This window comes from Gobio gobio (genome assembly GCF_949357685.1).
Source record: "Gobio gobio genome assembly, chromosome: 24".
Taxonomy (NCBI): Eukaryota; Metazoa; Chordata; class Actinopteri; order Cypriniformes; family Gobionidae; genus Gobio; species Gobio gobio.
Window position 1 is genome coordinate 9261721 of NC_137120.1, and position 24811 is coordinate 9286531.

At 44.6% G+C, this 24811-nt stretch overlaps 2 protein-coding genes across 6 annotated transcripts in view; both read right to left on the bottom strand.

Annotated features, from left to right (window-relative positions):
- LOC307120270 (uncharacterized protein) overlaps window positions 1-24811 on the bottom strand; it is a 911732-nt gene that overhangs the window by 229159 nt on the left and 657762 nt on the right. The gene's annotated exons all lie outside the window — the stretch shown is intronic.
- The window catches only part of LOC307120290 (uncharacterized protein), a 29904-nt gene continuing 22364 nt past the window's right edge, over window positions 17272-24811 (bottom strand). The window contains exons 4-5 of one of the 2 annotated variants that reach the window (XM_079807258.1): window positions 18491-18622; window positions 17272-17869 (exon numbers count right to left, since the gene is read on the bottom strand). In XM_079807258.1, coding sequence (XP_079663384.1) covers window positions 17748-17869; window positions 18491-18622 — 254 coding nt within the window. In that variant the 3' untranslated portion in view covers window positions 17272-17747. The remainder of the gene's footprint in view (window positions 17870-18490; window positions 18623-24811) is intronic. The other variant, XM_079807257.1, reaches the window with a different exon arrangement.

Consider the following 24811-nt stretch of genomic DNA (forward strand, 5'->3'; position numbering starts at 1 on the left):
ACAGCGATATTACTGTGAGATCGTATAATGTGACTTTGAAATATTAAAATTGATCAAGGGCAGTCTATATATATACCCATGACCTCATATCCTCATGCTGTGATCCTGCAGATAAGCTCTGCTCATTTCAGTACTTATTTCTAGCTCTAGTAAGACAAGTTTTTTAGTTTTTAAGAAGAATTATTTTTGACCTCACACCCCTTTTTTATAAATATAAACAGGGTTTGGCACATGATTTGGCACAAAAAATAATTATGTTTCTTGGACATGCACATTTAACAGGAGCTTGAGTTTACAATAGCAGTAACTTAAGCTTGAAATGCAGATGTAAATTTGTTTTCTTTAAAGCTACACTGTTTTGTTCCCCCCCCCCCCCCCCCCGCCTCTATAGGGATCGCTAACCTCTTCAAAACGATAACAAAGGTGTAGATTGATGATGCAGTGAATGAGCGTGGAATCATGGAACGTGTCGTCATAGCGAAGGATCTAATAATGTTTATGGGGAAATAATGTTTATGGATGATTGAATGCATTCCTGTTTTTTTTAAATGACTGTGGTATGAAGCAGGGCGCGATTATTACTAATAAGAGACAGATATCAGCGCCACACGCGAGTCCCGGGGGATATAAAGAAATTTGAATGGTTTCATTCTACCGAACTACCCGCAAGTGCTGAATTACTACACTCTAAAAAATGCTGGGTTAAAAATAACCCAAGTTGGGTTGAAAATTGACTAACCCAGCAATTGGGTTGTTTTAACCCAGCGGTTGGGTTAAATTTTTGCTTAAAACAACCCAGTTGCTGGGTTAGTCCATTTTCAACCCAACTTGGGTTATTTTTAACCCAGCATTTTTTAGAGTGTACTCATACAGGTCAGTTTATTAGACAAATTAAAATTGTGAGTTAACGCAATGCTGTTTCACTTGGTCTACACCAGGGGTCTCAAACTCGCGGCCCGCAGGATGATATTTTGTGGCCCCCTTCTTGATATCAAAGTTTAGTGTTAGTGCGGCCCGTGCGTTGCTCTGAAAAGCACCTTTTTGCTGAATCGTTGCGTGTGCGGCGCTTGCCACTCTTGCTGCCTCCTTTGTGTGTGTGTGTGTATGTGTGTGTGTGTGAGAGAGAGAGTTGGCTCGCCCCCCTCCCTCATGCAGTATAATCGGTTGACACCACGTGATTGACAGGAACAGACGAACAAAGCTGATCAGACAGTTGAAACGAATGTGGTCTAACAGCGCTCGTCAATGTCAAAATGATGGCCAATCAGATCAAAGTAGGCGGGGTTTACGTTCTCTTTTGGCTCGTGCACACTGCACAGTCTTCACACACAGACGGGCGCGTCAATCTATCGCTTAATGCCGTTGCTGAGAGAGACTCTATTATTTCCGGTGAAATCACAAAACAAAATGCAAACGTGTCCATGGTCTTATTATACAATCATTGATGAACATCTTTGAAAAACTATATGAGAGCGGATTAGAACCCAGAACCTTTGACAGAGTTGACAAAAATTCTACCACCAGACCACTAGAGAATCCATAAGTAATTTGCGGATCTATGTATATATTCACTCACTCATGCAAAGACTATTGGGACTAATAATATATTTGACGCAAATAATGCAAATATTGTTTACAAATAGTCCCAAAAAGATTATTTCCCAACTAGAATTAGACCTAGAATTTCGCTCACTGTTCTGTTTGACCTGTTACGGCCTTGCTATGAATTAGTCTATTATTTAAAATAAATTTAAAATCATTCATTATTTAATATTACATTATTTAATTTCTATAGGCTATATTTAGTTCAAATTCAGAGGAACAGTTCATGTTCAGAAGAAACATTCATGTTGAAGAACTGTTAATAATAACGATTGAGAAGATTGGATCAGTTGTGCTACTTTTTTTTTTGGAATACTTGAAACACTTTTTATGTGGAATACTTGATGCGGCCCAGCCTGACCCAGAGTCTGCCTCCAGCGGCCCCCAGGTAAAATGAGTTTGAGACCCCTGGTCTACACTATCTAAATTGCATTTGAGTGTGTTGAGAGTTATAATGTTATTTGGTGTGTTTGTTTGTTGGCTGTATGAGACATCATACTGATGATATTCTAATATTTCATTGTGTTGAGCTACATTGCATTGATTTGTTGTAACATGCAAGATGCACAAACACATGCAAGAATGGCATCTCTGTCAAGTCGAAGGTTGTTAGCGAAGCTCTCGCCATCTCGAAAACGCCACGTCAATACTGGTCTTCTTTTGATTTCTCATTTTGTTCCAAAGTCTGCTTGCCATGGTCCATAATGTTTGAACGGATCTACAACAGTGTGCCGCGAGACGTCACGCTGTTGTCCACGTCTGTTGCCATGGTTTCTACGGCAGTAAAAGCGGAAACCAAGGGTAACGCGGACATGACGCAATTGACAGGCGACTCCCTCACACGTCTCGTCAATTTTCTCACAATTTACAAATAGTTGGAAGCATTTAAGATATTGTAAGTACTCAACTGAACAAAATATCTAACACTGGCCTAGTGATTTTTGGATATTTTACTGAAAAAATCGTACATATTGCACCTTTAACAGTTACGGTGCGCCCCGGTAAATGTTTTCCTGATGAATCATTGGCTGCGTCTGAAAACGAATCAGGCAATGACATTGTAGGCAGCTTTTGCACAATAAGGTACTTCACAAAACAAAGATTTCAGACAGACTTCTGAGGCATCGTAACGGTTTCTACAGCAAAATAGAGCGAGATTTGGTGAAAACTATGCGACTATTTAATTACTACAATAGTAGTTTCTCTCTAGAAATGACATCAGAAGTGGAAGATGTTGGTCAAAAACATACATTTACACACAAACTGACCAGCAACCGCAACTTTAAGACGCTTCTTTACGTTGTAGCTCAATGGAAAGCACAGGATTGTGGGATTCCAGAGGCAGCGTAGGATCCCAAGCTCCCAATTTCCCCCATGGAATCCTCAGCTTGCAGTGACAGTCAGATAATAATTCATAATACAACATTAACTACCAAGCTTCCATTTATCTCTGTGTTCATGAGTAGTATGTGGGTTTGTGTTTAGTTAAATGAGGACATCCTGTTTTGACTGATAACATCTGTTAACTGCAAAAAATAAAATGAAAGAATATTGTCACTTCTGTGTTATTGTGATGGGTTTTCAGGGGTCAGTGTTGTACAATTCTTATAAAAAAAATAAAAAGATTTGTAATCGACTTTTTCAATAGACTTTTTTTTTTGTTTAAAATAATCATGATAAATCATATATGAGATATATGTTATTATTGTCATCAACCAAACTGTTAAAAAAAGTTTAGCCAATTTTAGCATGGCCCTGTTTCTGTACATTTACTTTTTCTGTAGCTTTTGGCCATCTGTAAAAAGACAGCTGCGATTACTTGTTTTGCATGTTTGCACAGTCACCAGGGCCCACAACTCTTATGCATTCACCGTGAGACAGCATGCAATCGAGACTTCTCACGCCACACGTCCATTTTCTCACACAGTGGAAAAAACCTCACGGAGCAGAGAGCAAACTGACAACATGCAGACATACAAGACAGAGCAGGCAGGAGGCACGTGCACAGACCCCAAGACCCCTCTCCGACATCCTTTGTCACAGCCACCACAGGGCCATCCACGTCTCACGGACCTGTCTTCATTGGTGACTATCGTGTTTGCCCTAAACAGTGGTTTGTCACCACTGTGAAATGAAACCCCTAATAAAACAGGCCTAACTCAATTACAACCTTAACAGCAAGCAAAATAGTCTGGCTTTGACATAAAATAGCGTTGTGTACAGTGCTCGAAGTGGGGCGGTTCTCACCGGTACGCAGTACCAGCACTTTTTACGCTTAAGTGTACCTGAACTTTTTCTTGCATACCGCTACTTTTATAACGGATCAATTGTCTGTGCAATATATCTGTGACTGAAGCCCAATTGTTTAATTAAGTGGGCCGCGAATCACTGTAGGTGCGTTTACCAGCGTGCTCCAAAAGTGTTAAGATTTGCACGAGCCGCTCTATATGCGACGCTGATGATAAAATGTGCGTCCCATTTGAATTCATCATTCTGCATGCTTTTTAAACTCATGATGACCACATTTACTAAAATTGATCACATTCTGTTGTATTTATTTTGTTGACTAGTAGAATTTATAATAGATAATCAGTTAAGGGAATCGATTTATCACTAAAGATGTATATTACAACTGTGGCATGTTATAGTTACTGATGCTATTTTTCATAAAAAATGCTATAGATTTAAAAAAAAAAAGAAAGAAAAAAGTTAACATTGGCCTGCATGGTAACATTGGCCTGCATGAGGAGCCGTCGATGGTCTTGCTTTGTAAATAAACCCTTATTAGAACAAATGCTTTAGTTAAACAATTACAAGAACTATATGTTAGTTTTAAGGCTGAGTACAAGTTAGAAAGAGCTTTAAAATATGGACCTTCTTGAATTATTGACTTAACAATCCCCCCATTAACCCCACCCCAACAAAGCTCCGCCCCCTTTGGTCAGTACCGGTGTTATGAAAAATCCCGTCCCCCTGTGAAATAGTGTCCGCTTAGGATCCCAGAGTGATTCTATTGGCTGAAAGAACTTTTAATGGGTAATCTGTTCAGAGCCTGATTACAATTCTTACAAAATCACGTTTTGATTTTTGTCGTTTAAATTGTGTTAAAATAGTCTTTAACGTTTTGCAAATCATATGGCAAGGCAAGGCAAGTTTATTTGTATAGCACATTTCATACACTGGGGCAATTCAAAGTGCTTTACACAGAAATTAAGTTAAAATATTCATAAGTGAATAAAATAAAAATAAAAATATACATAGTATAACAGTTATAATAGGAATTAAAAGAAAATATAAAATAAAGATGAAATCCCCTATCTGGGGTGGAAGAAAATGGAGAGTCAGGTTTACTTTAAAAATATTTGTCAGGTAACTGTATGTTTAGACAGTACCCTTACAGACAAATCTTCTTGGCCTAACTTGAGGGCGTTCTCTAGATGTTTTACCCGTCAGAGCAGATCTAAATGGGTCTTCCTCGCACCGGAGGGAGTACTCAAAAAATATTTGTCAGGTAACTGTGCATTTAAACATTACCCTTACAGACAAATCTTCCCGGACACGAACACCGGGGCTATCTCTACTTTGTTCGACCATCAGAGCGGATCTACACGGTCCTTCCTCGTACTACCAAGGCTATACAGATCTATCTTCAGAGCGGATCTAAACGGATCGTCCTTGCGCCGGAGGGATTTCGATTTATAGCTCCCCCGTCTCTCAACCTCTTCCACCCAGTCAGCCTTAACAAAATAAAAAATAAATAAATAAAAAGTATAATTAAAACTAAAAATAAAAACCGGGTTAAATTGAAACACATAATTAAAGTGCAAGCACTAGTATATGTTTCATATACTAGTATATAAACAAAACTATAAGTTGTGAAATCAAGGATATATCGTTCTTAATGTTTTTTTAGCTAGCATACATTCTAGCATAGCATACAGCTACCCGATTAGCTTAGTTTATATACCACGGTTGCACTTACCCTGCATTTTAAAAGCCCTAGCCCTGATTTAATGTTTATACAATAAAAAAAAAATCTTGTATTTATTTTGTGCACCTGTTCTGTATATTACCGGTATTGTTTTTTTTATTATTCTTTATTATTTACATTATAGGTGCATTACTATGTTATGATTTTGAATTGGTATTCTTACTTAGTTTATCAATTGAAATAATTTACAATATGGTAGGCATGTTATTGCTCCCATTATAGAAATCAATTACTTTTGATCAGGCATTTAAAACAGCTACCACGTTGGGTCCTAACCGGACACTATTTCACAGGGGACAGTATTTCTCATCACACCGGCACTTTATTTTTTACACTTCAAGCACTGGCTATGCAAGGTTGGAAATGCCACCAAAATTTGTAAGAATACCCCCAAAATTCCAGATATGAATTGCCCTTGAATGAGTTCTTTTATTTTTAAAAATATTTTTGAAAGTGGAAGTGACGTGTAGCCAAATATGGTGTCCCATACTTATATCCAAGTGCACACACACAGCAGTGAGTATTGAACACACACACACACACAACCAGAGCAGTGGGCAGTTATATTTGATGCGGCGCCCAGAGTTTGGGGTTAGGTGCCTTGCTCAAGGGCACCTCAGTTGTGGGTAATGAGAGTGGAAGCGCTTTTCAAAACTCCCCCACCTACATTTCCTGCCGGTACTCCGACTCTCTAACCATCAGGCCACAAGATTCAAGTGCCAAATATCAGCACGATTCAAAATGTGATATTCATTTTATACAACAGTAAACATAAACATAAACAATAAGTTGATTATATTGTTTTTGCCTACGAAAATAGATCCAAACAAAGCATTAAAGTTGCATCGTCCAGCAACACACAGCGGTTGGTTGGGTGAGTCAATGATTCACAAAGTGGGTGAGTCAATGATTCAATAACCCATTTATTGGCTGCGCCCGATAACCTGGGCAGGTTATCATACAGTGCCTCATCAGGCAATGACTTTGTGGCAGCGTTTGTGCATGACGGCACCTCACAAAACTTTTGGAGGCAGTGTAACAGTTTAATGATCCACAGCCAAATAGAGAGAGCTTTGGTGAGAACTAAACACATATTTAATTACTAGTAATTTCTCGCAAGAAATGACATCAGAAGTGGAAAATGTTGGTCAAAAACGATACTCGGTTACTTAACGTAACCTCGGTTCTCTCTAGAAGAGGGAACGAGTATTGCGTAAGTTCCTTACGCTACGGGAAAGTATTCTTTCTTCGAGATTTCTGAAAAACCCAAAATTATGCTTAATTTTGTAACATTGTCAACGCAGTGCGGCAGCCTGGCAGACCATAGCAGGCTATTCCAGCGTGCTATTGGCTGCTCTGCTGGCAACTGCAGCAGCCTATCGGTGAGCCCGCGTGACGTGGCGACCAATGAGGGCGCTTCGTGCCCACCTGGCTTCATTTGCCTACAGGTGGGGCGTGGCCACGTATATGCATATTCGGTTTTCGTAGTTCTGAAGCGTAAAAGCCCGCGGGGGGCACGGCAAGGAACGCAATACTCGTTCCCTCTTCTAGAGAGAACCGAGGTTACGTTAAGTAACCGAGTATCGTTCTCTTACGAGAGGTTCTCTCGTATTGCGTAAGTTCCTTACGCTACGGGAACATATTGTCAACGCCGTGCGCGCCTCGTGTACAGCCTATGTATCCCAGGGAACCGGGGACCATAACACTGCTCGAGCAGGGTGGCCGGAAAAGAAAACGGGCCACCGCATGTATAGACACTTCATACGAACTGACGGGTGGTTACAACGGGTAGTTACAACACCCTGTCCATGAATGAGGGAACGGCACCTGCCGGTCCTCTTCAAATTCACCACACCTTGTCTTATGAACGAGGGAACGGCAGCGCCGGTCGCCTTCAAATTCACAACAGCTTGTCTCGTAAATGAGGGAGCGGCACCGCCGGTCTCCTTCAAACTTACGTAAGCATAGTACCGAACTTGCTACCAGTACGTGAGCTATGTCTGCGCAGAATCACTGGGCAGAGCCAACAGCCCTATCAAACTGATAACACTTTAGCCTGTAAGGCAGGAACTTCCAGATTATAGAATCTCACGAATGTAGACGGGGAGGCCCAGCCTGCCGCCATACAAATGTCGTGGATGGAAATCCCTCTGGCCCAAGCCCACGAAGAAGCCATGCCTCCAGTGGAGTGTGCTCTGACACCTTGCGGGCACTGCAGGTGCTTGGAAGCGTAAGCTGCTGCAATCGCGTCCACTATCCACCTGGACAGGGTCTGTTTCGAGGAGGCGAGACCTTTAGTGCGCCCTCCAAACGAAACGAATAGCTGCTCAGAACGCCTGAAGGCGGCGGAGCGTGTGACATAAATCCTCAATGCCCTGACAGGGCAGAGAACATTGCCACCGTCCCCCTCGTCGGATGCTGGCAGAGCCGAGAGGGAGATAATCTGCGCCCTAAAGGGAGTGCCGATCGCTTTGGGGACATAACCATGCCTCGGTCTAAGAATGACCTTGGAGTCATTCGGACCGAACTCCATACACGTCGGGCTCACTGAGAGCGCGTGTAGATCCCCCACGCGTTTTACTGAAGCCAGAGCTATCAGGAACGTGGTTTTCAGCGAAAGGAACCTTGGTTCCACAGTGTCGAGCGGTTCGAAGGGATGAGCCCTCAGGGCCTCTAGGACCAAGGCCAGATCCCATATAGGAACCGATGGGGGCCGCGGGGGATTCATCCGTCTGGCTCCTCTGAGGAAACGGACGATGAGCTCGTTCCTTCCTAGCGTGCTACTTAGCGTCGTCTGAGCGAACGCTGCTATAGCCGCCACATATACCTTGAGCGTGGAAGGGGACCTGCCCAGTTCCAAAAGCTCTTGGAGGAAGGAGAGCACCCGCTGGACCCCACATTGCTGTGGATCCAATCCCTTGGAAGTACACCACTCAGTGAACACCGACCACTTGGAACTATATAACCGCCTCGTCGAGGGGGCTCTAGAGTGCGAAATCGTGTTCATAACCCCTTCGGGCAGGTCAACGGGTATCCGTTGGTCACCCATACCTGCAGAGACCATCGCTCTGGATGGGGATGGCAAACTGACCCTCCGGCTTGAGAGAGGAGGTCTGCTCTCAGCGGGACTGGCCAGGGGGGTGAGTGCGACAGCTTCACCAGCTCTGGGTACCAAACCTGGTTCTCCCAGCGCGGCGCTATAAGGAGCAACGGGCGGCGCGTCTCCCTGATTTTCGCTATGGCCTGGGGCAATAGGGAAATCGGCGGGAAAGCATACAGCGGGAGGCTGGGCCAAGGTTGGGACAGCGCATCCTCGCCTTTGGACAGAAACTTCGGGCAGCGGGCGTTCTCCTTTGTTGCAAAGAGGTCGAGCTCCGCTCTGCCGAACAGGCGCCATACCAGCTGGACTGTCTGGGGGTGCAGGGACCATTCGCCTGGGAGAATGAGGCCCCTGGACAGCTTGTCCGGGCCCACATTGAGGTGGCCCGGTACATGCGTAGCTCTTAGCGAGCGCAGCGAGCTGTGTGCCCACACGAGCAGGCGTTCCGTCAGTTTGCCCAGACACCTGGACCTGACACCGCCCTGCCGGTTCACGTAGGACACCACCGTGGTATTGTCCGACCGGACCAACACATGGTGTCCCCGTATAAGAGGGAGAAACTGCTTGAGCGCGTTCTCTACCGCTAACATCTCCAAACAATTTATGTGTAGGAGCTTTTCCCGGCTCGACCAGAGGCCCGAGGCCGATCTGCCCTCGAAAACGGCGCCCCAACCCGAGGTGGAGGCGTCCGTCGAGATGACCTTGCGGTGTGAGATGGCTCCCATTGCCACTCCCCGCTGGTACCAGTCGGCTACTAACGGAAGCCTCCGGACGCCCAGGCTCTGTGAGGCACTCGGGCGTTTAACCAGCATTGCAGCGGGCGCATGCGCATTAGGCCCAGCTGGAGCACAGCTGCAGCTGAGGCCATACGTCCCAGCATCCTCTGAAAAAGCTTGAGAGGTGCACTTTTGCCCGGCCGGAAGTACGCAGCCATGCGCTGAACTTGGCGCGCGCGTTGGGGTGACAGGCGGGCTGACATTGCCACAGTGTCCAGATTCAAACCCAGAAATGAGGTTGATTGCGTGGGCACTAATGAGCTCTTGGTCCAATTGACCGTGAGCCCCAGGCTGTCCAGATGGCTGAGCAGCACTGCCCTGTGGGCGAGAAGCTCGGCCTCTGACTGCGCCAGGATGAGCCAATCGTCCAGATAATTCAACACTCGCATCCCTTGACCTCTCAGGGGAGCGAGGGCCGCTTCCATGCACTTCGTAAATGTACGGGGTGCTAGCGACAGGCTGAACGGAAGGACGGTGTATTGATAAGCCTGGCCGTCGAAGGCAAATCGTAAGAATGGCCTGTGACGCGGCGTTATCTTGATTTGAAAGTATGCGTCTTTCAAATCTAGGGAAATTAGCCAGTCTCTCGGGCGAATATGCGCGACAATGTGGGAGATGTTACCAACACTAAAACATAACTTGAAACTGTTGTATAATCTTTATTTTGAATGTCATTTAAATTCAACATCACTGAGCCCAAAGGCAGCAGGCATCTTGCAGGTAACTATTTTGATACAGTTCTGACCAAGTCCAACAAAATAAATAATGAACAAATAAAACAACAAGAAATTAGTTAATTGACAGTCTTATATATTAATTTATATTATATATTAAGAATATAACATTTACCGAATTATCCATTAGTTTTCTGACAGGGAGCACATGGAACAAATCACCACTCCACATTTTGATTGACAGCCGTCACAACCTACTAGTTTACTTTCTTTTCAACCATTGGTCTTGGATCGGATTTAAAAAACGGCTGTTGTATTTGTGTAAGGCGGGATGTTACTTCTGACGAAGTGCTGTTATATATAGTTGAAAAACTAAAATGCTTTCTTAAAAAGGCAAAAGAACGCATGCATGTTTTCTTAATATCATAATTAAAAACCAACAGACAAAAATGCGGGACATTTTCTCAATATGTGACGTGCGGGACAAAGGTTGAAAATGCTGTGCGGTACAACGCAAAGCGGGATGGGTGGTCACCCTAATTGACTACCATAGTATTTTTTCCCTACTATGGTAGTCAATGTTTGCTTTATCTGCTTGGTTACAAACATTCTTCAAAATATCTTATTTTGTGTTCAGCAGAACAAAGAAACTCATACAGGTTTGGAACAACTTGAGGGTGAGTAAATGATGACAGAATTTTCATTTTTGGGTGAACTATCCCTTTAAGCTGACATGGGATCTTCTTCAAAAAGTAGATGAGTATGTACATTTTACATACATTAGCGCCACCTAGTGTCCTAACAGGAGTTCACCTTTCCAGGAACAGCCTTCACCTTCATCTAATATGAGTAACTAAATAAAAAGCTAAATAAAAAGCTTTTAAAATTAGTTGATTAGACTAGATGTTTATATTGCTAAGGATTGAACAGCTTATCTTTTATTTGTTTATTTTAACAAACTCAAAAATCAAACAAATATGTTTTAATATAATTTCTCACATTAAAAACAGAAAAATATGGTAAGCTTATTTCCATTCGGGCATACAGAAAATCCGAAAAAAAGTGCAGCCAATCATTTCCATCACATTCTATAATACAAACACATCAGGAATACACAGTAATTTAATTACAAAACTACAAAACTTTGAACAAAAACAGAACATCTGAACATGCTTCATGAATAGAACTGAAAAAAGACATGGATAGTATCTGCGATACTATCGACCACAACATCATTTTGAATAGACTCGAAAATGATGTTGGCATTAGTGGAATTGCATTTGGCATTGTTTAACTCGTACTTATCTGACCGTTATCAGTTTGTAGCAGTAAATGAAGAGATGTCACACCGATCAAAAGTTCAGTATGGAGTACCGCAGGACTCAGTGCTCGGACCATTGCTTTTCACCCTGTACATGCTACCACTGGGAGATATCATTTTGGTATTAGTTTTCATTGTTATGCTGACGACACTCAGCTCTATATTTCTTCATGCCCTGATGAAATTTACCAATTCACAAGACTGACGGAATGCATAGCTGATTAAAAAAATGGATGATTAGTAATTTCCTACAACTTAATTCAGAAAAACAAAACTGAATTTTTCATTATTGGACAAAAAAACCTCCACAAGTAGTAACCTAGAATACTGTCTTAAAGGTCCCATGGCATGACATTTTTCTATCATTTTATAATGTTTCCTGAGGTGTACTTATATTGTTAGTATGATTTTTACATTAAAAAATGTCATAATTTAGAAATAAAAGGCATTTTTTATATACTGATATTAGCCCTCTGGCTTGAATGCTCTGTTTCAAGGGGAGTGTCTGCTGTGAGACTTCAGTGAAAATGCCCACTGTTGTGATTGGCTGACATCTTGCATTTGAAATGAGTATTAGATTATGTTGTGGAGGGGCCTGGAGGCACTGCATGCATGAGAGAGAGAGAGACTGACAGGGCACTCGTGAACCAGGGAGAGCTGGAGGAAGTTTTATTGTACTGAGTTGTTGAGAGCGCTGTGCTGTTAGTGCGAGCTTATTTGTAGCTGAGAGTTCTGAATAAACCGTCCAAGTCACGTCGACTCTGTCTTCTTCCACCTTATTCTACGAACTTTGTAACACATGTAATGTACCATTACAGCCGTCGAGATGAACGAATCGTCAAAGTGTTGATTATGGCATTGTAGTGTTTGGTTCGTGTGTGTGAGGGAAGGAAGAAGACGGGGTCGGCGTAACTGGGACTGCACACTTTATTTGATCTCAGGATCCTCAAAACTGTCACGCACGAGGGCGTTCAAAACTCAAGACTTTCAAAAACAAAAAACAACGTTGCTCTCAGAGTCAGGCTCAATAACTTTCTCCAAACTCTGGTCACTGTAGGCAGGCGTTGGAAGTCACAGTCTCTCTCTCTCATCTCTCTCACCGCTGCAGCTTATAAGCAGTCTCTCCATGCCAATTACTGCAATCAGAGACAGGTGTTATTCATCTGCACTTGACCATACTTACCGACCGCTCGGCTCCGCTCTCTCTCTCCGGACATTATAAAGAGAGTGTTCTTTGATCGCTAATCTAGCATCTAATCACAATTGAAAGAACAGATTTGTTTCATGCTACTTACAGAAACAATGTGAAGTTTAACGTTAGTCACTGGCTTGATTCACTGATTCATAAACAGTATTAAACGATTTAGAAAGAAAGTCTGCGTGAACTTGATTAGCTACACATCAGAAATCACTGATCACAGATCAGCCATTAATGAACACTGTTACTCACTGTTTGTGGCGGTGCTGTCGAATCCATATGGTAAAGGTCTGTTCATCGTGACTAATAAACTGAATCCATTTTCTCCAAATTCTCTGGGCGGGCAAAGCAGAGGAAGGGGAGGTAACCGTTCCCCATATGACGACATACAGGGAAGATTCCAGATCGGCTCATATGAGCTCTCATTTTCTCAAAGGCAGAGCCAGAACTCAGTTTACACCTATCAAAATTTCTAGCCCCTTGGGGACCATATACAGGCTAGGGGAACTCATATTAATGTTTGATCAAGAACACAATGCTGACATTTCATGGATCAACCCTTGCTGGATTTGAACGTTAAACTTTTCATTAACCAGAAAGATACAACACCACAAACAAACCTAATGCCAAAGCATTCGTTTTGACAGTGAATGTTTCTAAAATAAAAGTTTAGAGGTTATCAAGGGGATAAATAAGCTGTAAAGATGCTAGCATTTAAAAAGTCAAAACACTGTGGTGTCTTCATTATAAATGTTCCTGTCATTCTACAGTATCAGTAGTGCAGATTCAATTCAGTTCTCATTTGTGCATGCTCTGTGAAAGGCACTTGCATCTAGCAGTATGACATTACAATGAATCAGATCAAAATTGACCAGTGCATTATTGGGTCTCACAGTGTAAATGCTGCCAGTGATTGAAGAAACTGTAATAAAGGAAAAGAGGAGATTATCACACACTCTTCCTGTCTGGATACTTTAGTAGCCTCTTATAATCCCTTCACTGTTACACACTGGAAATCCTCAAGCACTCTTGGTTTTACTGCTGGTGATAGGTTGCAACCTTACCCAGTTTCTCTTGAAGCCAGTACGGAAGTGATTTAAACTGAAATTCATCGACTGGACGCTAGAGATAGGCTCCAGAAGGGAGCAGAATCTCATTGAGCCCCATGTTAAAATGCACAACTTTACAGCAGAAAAAAAACACGTTTACAAGTGTGGTTTTGGTCTATACAGCTAATTTTGCCGTGACGGGGTGAATTTTTTTTTATAACTAATTTGTTTAAATTATATTAAGCCTTAAAGTTCTGCATATTTAAGGGCGTGGTCACTTGAGTGACAGGTGGATTGCAGCTTCTGTCACTACTAGCCGTTTGTCTGCTGTCTGTTAGCTCCACCCACTCCACCTGTTAGCTCCTCTTTGCCCATTTTAAGTTATCCGGGAGTGATACGCTGCCAAGATGGCAAAAGCCACACTTTAGGCTTCAGAAACGCTCTTCAGAATCCTCTGGGTGACATCACAGACACTACGTCCATATTTGTTTTACAGTCTGTGGATTAGACTCGAAACTTGAAGTCACTGTTATTGGTACAGACTACCGATATTTTAGTATCCCGCCGTATTTTCTATGAGCAATGAGAACGTCAGAATTTTCTTTTCCCCCTAAATTCTCTTCATCTTCCCCTTCAGTGAAATGATTCAAATAATAACCCAAGGAAGTCAAGTCACACTAGCAGAAAACTCATTATCAGTAGCCACGAGTGCAGTCTCAGTCTTGTTACGGTACTTCCTGTTATCAAAATCCATCCGATTGAAGATTCAGTTACACAAAACTAGTATTTAAGAATAAATATAACAATTATTAATCATTAAAAAGGACTAAGGTTTTGAAATAAAATATTAAATTATGATAATAAAAAAATCAGTGACTGTAATTTCTTCAGGAAATCTTATGTATTCACTGAAAAAGTTGGAGACCTGGGCATCAACACTTCAATGTGTAACTGGATTTTGGACTTCCTAACTGACAGACCCCAGAATGTTCGATCAGGATCCACCTGCTCCACGTCCATCACACTCAACACTGGTGTACCACAGGGCTGTGTGCTAAGCCCGTTTCTCTACTCCCTCTTCACCGCCGACTGCAAGCCTGTGTATGGATCTAATTCCATCGTCAAGTTTGCGGACGACACTACGGTGATTGGTCTCATCAGCAACAACGATGAGACTGCCTATAGGGAGGAGATCCAGCACCTGGCCACATGGTGCACTGATAATAACCTGCTCCTCAACACCACCAAAACGAAGGAGCTCATCGTGGACTTCAGGAAAGAGTCAAGAGGCACACACGACACCATCCACATCAATGGAATGGCTGTTGAACGTGTCTCCAGTTTCAAGTTCCTGGGGATCCACATCTCGGCGGACATGTCGTGGACAACCAACACCTCCAGCCTGGTCAAGAAGGCTCACCAGCGCCTCTTCTTCCTGAGGACACTGAGGAAGAATCAGCTCTCCTCGGCTATCCTGGTGAACTTCTATCGCTGCGCAATAGAAAGCATCCTGACCAACTGTGTTGCAGTATGGTATGGGAGCTGCTCTGTTGCGGAGCGCAAGGCACTGCAGCGGGTGGTGAAAACTGCCCAGCGCATCACAGGGACTCCACTACCTGCCATCGAGCACATCCAGAGGAAACGCTGCCTGCATCGAGCTCGCAGCATCCTCAAGGCTCCTCTCACCCAGCCCACAGATTGTTTTCTCTCCTGCCCTCTGGCAGGCGTTTCAGGATCCTCCGGACCAGGACCAGCAGACTCAAGAACAGTTTTTTCCCCAGAACTGTCTCTTTACTGAACTCAAACCCCGTTGATCCACTTCCCTCATAAACTGCTAACTCTCCTACCTCACATCTGCCTTCACTTTATTTGCACTACTGACTGTTTATTACAGTAACAACTGTTTACTTATGCATTTTGCACTACCATACCATAACTGGATTATGCTCATTTGCACTGCCGACTGTATTTATAGTACCTACTGTTTACATTTACATTTTGCACCGTTCTTCTAACTGTAATATGCAACCACTTTCCACTGCACTTTTAAACTTTTTTTTTTTTCTCGGATAGCTCTGTCCATAATTTATTGCACTACCTTAATCCACTGCTATATTCCTCATTTTAGCCTAACATATTATTGTATACCTCTAGCTGTAAAATTCTGTTTATAGTAATAGCCATCTGAATATTTATTCACTGTACATATTCACCTGTAAATTCAGTTCTGTTTATAGTAATAACCATCTCTCTATTTATACATATTTATATATATTCAGTACATATCCATGTCCTGCACTTATGCATCCATTGTATATCCTGCACTTGCTGCTATTGCACTTCTGGTTAGACCTAAACTGCATTTCGTTGCCTTGTACTTGTACTTGTGTAATGACAATAAAGTTGAATCTAATCTGAATCTAAAAAGAAAAAAAGTACTGTATACTTCTCTACACCGCGAATCTATCACTGTACAGAATATTATAAAAGAAAATAATTTCTGCCTCATTCTGTGATGTGAAGCACGTCAGACCACAAAAGTTATTTCAAACACTCAATTAAATGTTCTCTTGTGTTGGACAACAGGTATTTAAACGCGTCTCATTACAAGTTTGGAAAGAATGTTTGGGACTTGTTGCTTTTTCTAATGGACATTAAGGCGGCTTTCAAACTGGGCACATTTGCTGGGGTCCAAGTCCAAGCACGATTGTTCCTGGCGCCCCCCGCAGTGTTGGTCTGGTATCAAACTAAACTCATCGCACAGACAGTTTTTTTTGTAACACGTGCAACATATATATATATATATATATATATATATATATATATATATATATATTTATATATATATATATATATATATATATATATATATATATATATATATATATATATATATATATATATATATATATATATATATATATATATATATATATATATATATATATATATATATATATATATATATATATATATATATATATATATATTATACACACACACACACAGTATGAAGCCTTTCACACTGCTGAGAGCGGAGTTTAGATGAATATGTAAATACGTGCTGTGCATTTTCCTCTCAATAACAAAAATAATCACAACAAAAATGACAGCAGTTACGCTTGGAGATGTTCTTATCGACAGCGGTGAGGTAACAGCAGTTAAGAAAGCATCTGCTTTACAGTGTTAAACATGAAAAGACAGTGTCAGTGTCTCTTCTGATTAGAATGACGTTTTAAAGCTGCTCTCCAGTGGGTGTTCATGTTTTATCTTGCAGACGTTTGACCTTGACAGACTGAACACAAGACATGAACGAGGGAATTTCCACTTCAAAGAAGGCGGAGGCACAACTACATATAACGTAATTGCCACACAGCAATGGTAGTTCAGAGATTTTACTAGCCAGACCCTGAAAGTTTGTTTAGACAAGCTGTTTTGAACCCCATAAAACTAACTTCGTTTTGGCCAGGTTTTGTTTAAAATGATGTCATTAGGGCCTTAACAGTTCTCACAGATATAAATCTGTTGAGACAATTCAGTGTTTTGCAGACAGACAGATTCAAGTCAAGTCACCTTTATTTATCAAGCGCTTTTTTACAATGCCGATCGTTTCAAAGCAGCTTCACAAATGCAACAGAATTTGATTCGGCTGTACAGCCACTCTGATGTCATCTAGCTCATTTCAATTATCATATAGTGACAATGCAGGCAGATCAGTAATATAGTTGAATATTTAGTGTCCCCAACTTAGCAAGCCAAGCCAAAGGTGACAGTGGCAAGGAACCAAAACTTCATCAGGTCGCAGGATGGAGAAAAAAACCTTGGGAGAAACCAGGCTCAGTCGGGGTGCAAGTTCTCCTCTGGCCAATTAACAAACAGTGTATGATTATTATTCTGGCAACATTACAAGTCATAAGTCAGATTAGATCGGAACACAGAATATTGTCCAGTTCCATCTGGTTGAAGATCAGGGTCTTTACGGCGGAGACGAGCTTGTTGAGGATCAGTGCCACTGGATGTCATGTTGATGAGGCCTTCACAGGGGAGAGTCTAGTTGATACGGTGTCTGCAGACACTTCAGGGATGCGTTGCTCATGTCCAGACGCAGGTCCACCATCTGATATGGATACGACCAAGGTCCGGCTGACTGTAGTAAACCTCGGGATAAACAGAGAGACTAACATTAGCATAGATGCCATTCTTTTTATGATGTAACGAGTCTGGTGTTATGGGAAGTGTTCCCGGTATAATGTGTTAAGAGCTCGCTCAAGTACTGGGGAGCTAAACCATTTAGTGCTTTGTAAGTAATAAGCAAGATTTTAAAATGTATGCAATGTTTAATAGGCAGCCAGTGCAGTGTTGACCGGGCTAATATGGTCATCTTCATCATTTCCTGGTTCTAGTAAGAACTCGAGCTGCTGCGTTTTGGGCCAGCTGGAGTTTATTTATTAAGCGAGCAGGGCAACAACCCAGTAGAGCATTACAATAATCTAACCTTGAGGTCATGAACGCATGAACTAACTGTTCAGCATTTTGCATTGAGAGCATGTGCCATAATTTAGATATATTTTTAAGATAGAAGAATGCGGTTTTCAGTGCTCACAGTATCTCACCTGATCATCAGGCGCTGTCTTTTTTCTTGTTTGAACAATAACATCAAACTCTTACTTTGGTCAATTAGAATAAAAATACACACCCTTACATATTTTTTTAAAGATTATTTTTGCACAATAAATCTCATATTTACATTGTGTACAATGACCTGTATGTAATACTTGCCTTTTTGTCTTGCTTCCCTTTTCCTAGATTTCCATTGGTGATAGTAAATGACAGCAGCAGCAGCCACAAGCAGAAAAACAACAGCACTTATTGCTGCTGCAGCTGCTGAACACGGACCTGAATCTGGAACAGCTAAAGACAGACAATCATTATTACTAGAGATCAACTGATAATTTCAGTAGAAAGACGTTTGATATTGATTTATTAGATACATAGCTGGTTGATTTGATAAATATGGTGTTTTTTTAAACAACAACAGATAAAACAGCATCACAACACTGTGATCTCAACAGGAAACGGACTGATATTATGCACCTTTTCTTCTTTTTATACAAATGTTCAAAATCGTAAAATTCATAATGCAATATTAAAGAGATAGTTCAGCCAAAAATGAAAATGATCCCATGATTTACTCACCCTCAAGTCATCCTAGGTGTATATGACATTCTTCTTTCAGACTAATACAATCAGTTACATAAAAAAAAATGTCCTGGATCTTCCAAGCTTTATAATGGCAGCCCAAAATGTGAACTATATTATGATGAAAATATGAGACCAAAACTCAAACTCAATATCTTTAATTTTAGGGTCATTCTAATACATATTTATTAGTTATTTTGATTAGATAATCTTCACTTGTTCTAAAATAGAAGCAAATTCGTGTGAGAGTATACATACAATATGCATGAGTAAAATTTCAATGTTAAAGCATGATTGTTTGTATATACACTCACCTAAAGGATTATAAGGAACACCATTCTAATACTGTGTTTGACCCCCTTTCGCCTTCAGAACTGCCTTAATTCTACGTGGCATTGATTCAACAAGGTGCTGAAAGCATTCTTTAGAAATGTTGGCCCATATTGATAGGATAGCATCTTGCAGTTGATGGAGATTTGTGGGATGCACATCCAGGGCACGAAGCTCCCGTTCCACCACATCCCAAAGATGCTCTATTGGGTTGAGATCTGGTGACTGTGGGGGCCATTTTAGTACAGTGAACTCATTGTCATGTTCAAGAAACCAATTTGAAATGATTCGAGCTTTGTGACATGGTGCATTATCCTGCTGGAAGTAGCCATCAGAGGATGGGTACATGGTGGTCATAAAGGGATGGACATGGTCAGAAACAATGCTCAGGTATGTCGTGGCATTTAAACGATGCCCAATTGGCACTAAGGGGCCTAAAGTGTGCCAAGAAAACATCCCCCACACCATTACACCACCACCACCAGCCTGCACAGTGGTAACAAGTCATGATGGATCCATGTTCTCATTCTGTTCACACCAAATTCTGACTCTACCATCTGAATGTCTCAACAGAAATCGAGACTCATCAGACCAGGCAACATTTTTCCAGTGTTCAACTGTCCAATTTTGGTGAGCTTGTGCAAATTGTAGCCTCTTTTTCCTATTTGTAGTGGAGATGAGTGGTACCCGGTGGGGTCTTCTGCTGTTGTAGCCCATCAACAGCAGAAGGTTGTGTGTGTTGTGGCTTCACAAATGCTTTGCTGCATACCTCGGTTGTAACGAGTGGTTATTTCAGGATCAACTCCACGTTGCCCACTAACTGTATTTGCAATACATGAGCCGTGGTTCAGCTGTGTGAGACAACCGCTGCCAGTGTGAATGCAAAACGGCTGCGCGCAGCTCCCGCTCTCCATACACACCACTGCCCCGCCAACGCACTGCTTGCGTGTGCGGTGTGAAGCCAGCGTAACACGCCTGCTAACTTCGCAATGAACACTCCGACCCCGCAAAACACCACTGTGTTCCCACCACTGACATTGGGCAAAGGACCATCTACATTGGGCAAAGGATTCACCGTTTGTGCTTGGTGTAGGGCTATACTTTCACTTTCAGGATTACGGCAGATATTCCCCTTCAGAATCAGGGTCCGCGAATAGAAGACCCAACACTTCATTGCGGGTAAGCTTTATTGATGCCATTAGAAAATAATAATCTAATGCAAATACTCGCTGACATTGACAATATTGCTCTGATAAAATGGCTCACTCACACTAGTTTCGCGTTTGTTTGCACTGACTCAATGCGCTCTTGCTCGGAGATTTTGTATAGAAGCATGACGTTTTTTTGAGTCGGGGATGAAGTATGACATGTCTAACATCTAGTGGAGGGGAGGTCAAATGAAATTTGACACCCTATTTGACAAAATCGGCCGTTTTATTCAGTGCTGCATCTTGTCGAGTAAACTCGACCGTGCCGCCTAGAGGGTTAACCCTAGGGGTGGCAGGAACTTGCCAAGGGAAAGACACCTGCTCACTGAGGAGGCTTACGGTGGAAATACTCGTGTGGGGGTCGCCGGACGAGAACCATGCACACGGGGCACCTGGCTGGACATGAGGGTCTGGGCTCGAAAGGGCAGACTGAACTGTTGTCAGCGTCGACAGTGCTGGAGAAACTCAGGGCTCTCGGGGAAGCTCACCTGAGGAAAAATATTGCACGTGTCCAGTCCGTGGAGTGGAATGGTGAGCAAGCGAAGACATTAGTAGAGCCACTAGTAGAGGCGAGTACATAGTCGGACACTGGCTCCACTCGGAGATTGTAGAATCTGGCGAATGTGTTAGTTGTCGCCCAGCCTGCAGCTCTGCAGATGTCTGTTAGTGAGGCGCCATGCGCTAAAGCCCAAGAGGAGGCCACACTCCGGGTGGAGTGGGCCCGAACCCCAAGGGGACATGGTCGACCTTGCTGCTGGTAAGCCAAAACAATGGTGTCCACTATCCAGTGAGACAACCTCTGCTTTGAAAGAGCTCTTCCCTTCCGCTCTCCACCATAACAGACAAAGAGCTGGTCTGAGGTCCTGAAACACTGCGTCCTGTCTACGTAAGTCCGGAGAGCGCGTACTGGACAGAGAAATGCCAAGGCTGGGTCTGCCTCCTCCAAAGGCAGCGCTTGCAGGTTCACCACCTGGTCTCGGAACGGAGTGGTGGGAACCTTGAGCACATATCCGGGCCGGGGTCTCAGGATCACGTGAGAGTTAGCCGGTCCGAATTCCAGGCACGCTTCGTCAACCGAAAATGCCTGCAGGTCCCCTTCCCTCTTAACTGAGGCCAATGCGGTCAGCAGAGCCGTCTTCATCGACAGGAACTTTATATCAACCGACCGCAAAGGCTCAAAGGGAGGCCTCTGCAGAGCACTTAGAACTACTGAGTGGTCCCAAGAGGGAACGAGAGGAGAGCGAGGAGGATTCAGTCTCCTCGCTCCCCTCAGGAACCTGATGATCAGGTCGTGCTGACTTACCTTTTTGTCCCCCAAGAGATTGTGGTGGGCAGATATTGCATCCACATACACTTTGAGGGTGGAGGGAGACAGCCTTCGCTCCAACCCCTCCTGGAGGAACGATAGCACGGATCCGATCGGGCATTTCCAGGGGTCTTCTTGGCGGGAAGAACACCAGGTGACGAAGAGGTTCCACTTCAATGCATAGGCATGCCGCGTGGACTCTGCCCTAGCGGAAGTGATGGTAGCAACCACCACAGGTGGAAGACTACTCAAACCTACCGCGTCCCGTCCAGAAGCCACACGTGGAGCTTCCAGAAAGCGGGACGCGGGTGCCAAAGGGTGCCCCGTCTCTGAGTGAAGAGGTCTGGTCTCAGAGGAATAGGCCAGGGAGGGGCTGTCGCAAGGAGTAGCAGTTCTGAGAACCAGGTCTGGCCGTGCCAATACGGGGCGACCAACATGACCTGCTCCTTGTCCTCCATGATCGTGCACAGTACCCGTGCGAGAAGGCTCACTGGGGGGAACGCATATTTGCATAGGCCCTGCGGCCAGCTGTGCGCCAGTGCATCCGTGCCGAGCGTGCCCTCGGTCAGGGAATAATACAGGGAGCAATGGGAAGAGTCTTGGGAGGCAAACAGATCTACCTGTGCGTCGCCGAACCGTTCCCATATCAGCTGGACCGTCTGGGGATGGAGTCTCCATTCTCCAGGAAGTGGCTGAAACCGTGAGAGCTCATCGGCTGCACGGTTCAGTTCTCCCGGGATGTGGACAGCACGAAGGGACCTCAGGTGCTTCTGACTCCATAAGACGAGATGGCGGGCGAGTTGAGACATACAGCGGGAGCGTAGACCGCCCTGGTGGTTGATGTACGCTACTGTGGCCGTGTTGTCTGTCCGGACTAGTACATGTTGACCCTTCAGCAACGCTCGGAAGCGGTGCTGGGCGAACCGTACTGCCAGCAACTCGAGGCAATTGACATGCAGAAGGTGCTGGGGTCCTGTCTAGGAGCCCGCGGCTGCTTGTCCATTGCACATGGCACCCCAGCCCGTGGAGGAGGCATCTGTTGATACAACAACATGCCTGGAAACTCGTTTTAAGGACACTCCGGTCCGTAGAAAACTGAGGTTCGACCACGGGGTGAGAGTCTGTAAGCAGGCCCGAGTCACTTGTACCCGGAGCGTGCCAGACCGCCATGCGCATCTCGGGACTCGATCGCGTAGCCAATGCTGAAGCGGTCTCATATGTAGCAATCCGAGCAGCGTCACCGCGGCTGCAGATGCCATATGCCCCAGGAGCCTCTGAAATAGTTTCAGTGGAACCACACTCTCGCTCTCGATTTGACGGAGGCAAGTCAGCAGAGATTGCACACGCTCACTCGTAAGCTTCGCGCACATGGTGACTGAGTCGATATCCATACCGAGAAAAGAGATCCTCTGCACGGGCCAAAGTTTGCTCTTCTCCCAGTTGACCCGAAGGCCCAGACGGGCACTAGATCTCTGTGTTCGCAAACCTGCGCTCGAGAGTGACTCGTTATGAGCCAGTTGTCGAGGTAGTTCAGGATGCTAACCCCGTGCTGCCGAAGGGGCACAAGGGCTACCTCGACAATCTTCGTAAAGACGCGAGGGGACAGAGATAGCCCGAATGGGAGGACCGCGTACTGATATGCCCGGCCCTCGAAAGCAAACCGTAGGAACGGTCTGTGTCGAGGTAAGATGGAGACATGGAAGTAGGCGTCCTTCAGGTCGATCGCTGCAAACCAATCATCCGGATGAACGCATTCGAAAAGGCGTTTCGCTGTCAACATCTTGAACGGAAGCCTGTGAAGGTATCGGTTCAAGATGTGAAGGTCCAGGATTGGCCGTAACCCACCGGTTTTCTTGGGTACAATGAAGTACGGGCTGTAGAACCCGCAGTTCTTCTCGGCTGGAGGGACAGGCTTGATCGCACCCTTCGCCAGTAGGGTGGCAACCTCTGCACGCATGACAGGGGCATTGGCCCCGACCATAGTGTAGCGGACTCCCCAGAAGCAGGGAGGAACCTGCACGAACTGAATCGCGTAGCCGCGCCTGATGGTCTTCACGACCCAGCGGGACAGTCCCGGAAGCTGAAGCCAGGCTCCCAGGAACTGCACCAGCGGGGTCATTCAGACCACAGACGTACCCAGGGTGGGGCAGCAAGGCAGCGTTACCGGCCCGGACATGGGAGGCTGTTGAGCGTCCCGGTGTTGGGGCACGGTTAACTGCTGCGTCCTGACAGAGGAGACCAGGGAAGGACGCATGTTCCACTGGGGTCTGCTCTGCCAGGAGGCTGGCGACAGAGAGGGATGTGAGTGGCGGGACCCGGGGGTGGCACGCACTGTCATCACTGATCTCTGGTGGCTCAGGGATGGGAGTGTTAATTCTTTCTTTAACCAACATAGGGTGCTGCTGACCCGGGGGCCAGCAGCTGAACAAAGGTTTCTCCCCCAGCCCTCCACCGGGGGAAGGAGTGGTCCTGCTACCATCTCCCTGAAAGAATTTCCCATCCCTGAGCCGTCCGTCTCAGGAACGCCGCTTGGCCTGGCGTTTAGTGGGGCGCGGGGTGGGCTGAGCGGACTGGGACGCCTTCCTACAGCGACCTCCACGACCCGGCCCGGGTGAAGGCAGCTGCTGGGGCAGGGCGGGAGCCTTAGGAGGGCGTCCTTGGTGGGGAGCAGGCTGAGGCGACTGTGCCGGCGGCTGGGTGGAGGCAGCAGCTGGCCGCCGGGGCAGTATGTGTTTTATTGCCTCAGTCTGCTTCTGAGCGGTTGAAAACTGTTGGGCAAAGCTTTCAACCGCCCCGCCGAAGAGGCCAGCCTGGGATATGGGGGCATCGAGGAACCGGGTTCGCTCGCTGTCCCGCATATCAGCCAGGTTAAGCCACAAATGTCACTCCTGGACCACATTTGTGGACATCACTTGACCCAGGGAGCGTGCTGTCACCTTTGTCGCCCGGAGGGCAAGGTCGGTGGCGGCACGCAGCTCGTCCACGAGCCCCGGATCAACTCCACCTTCGTGCATGTCCCTGCGGATCCTGGCCTGGTACAACCCACTGCATGAAAAG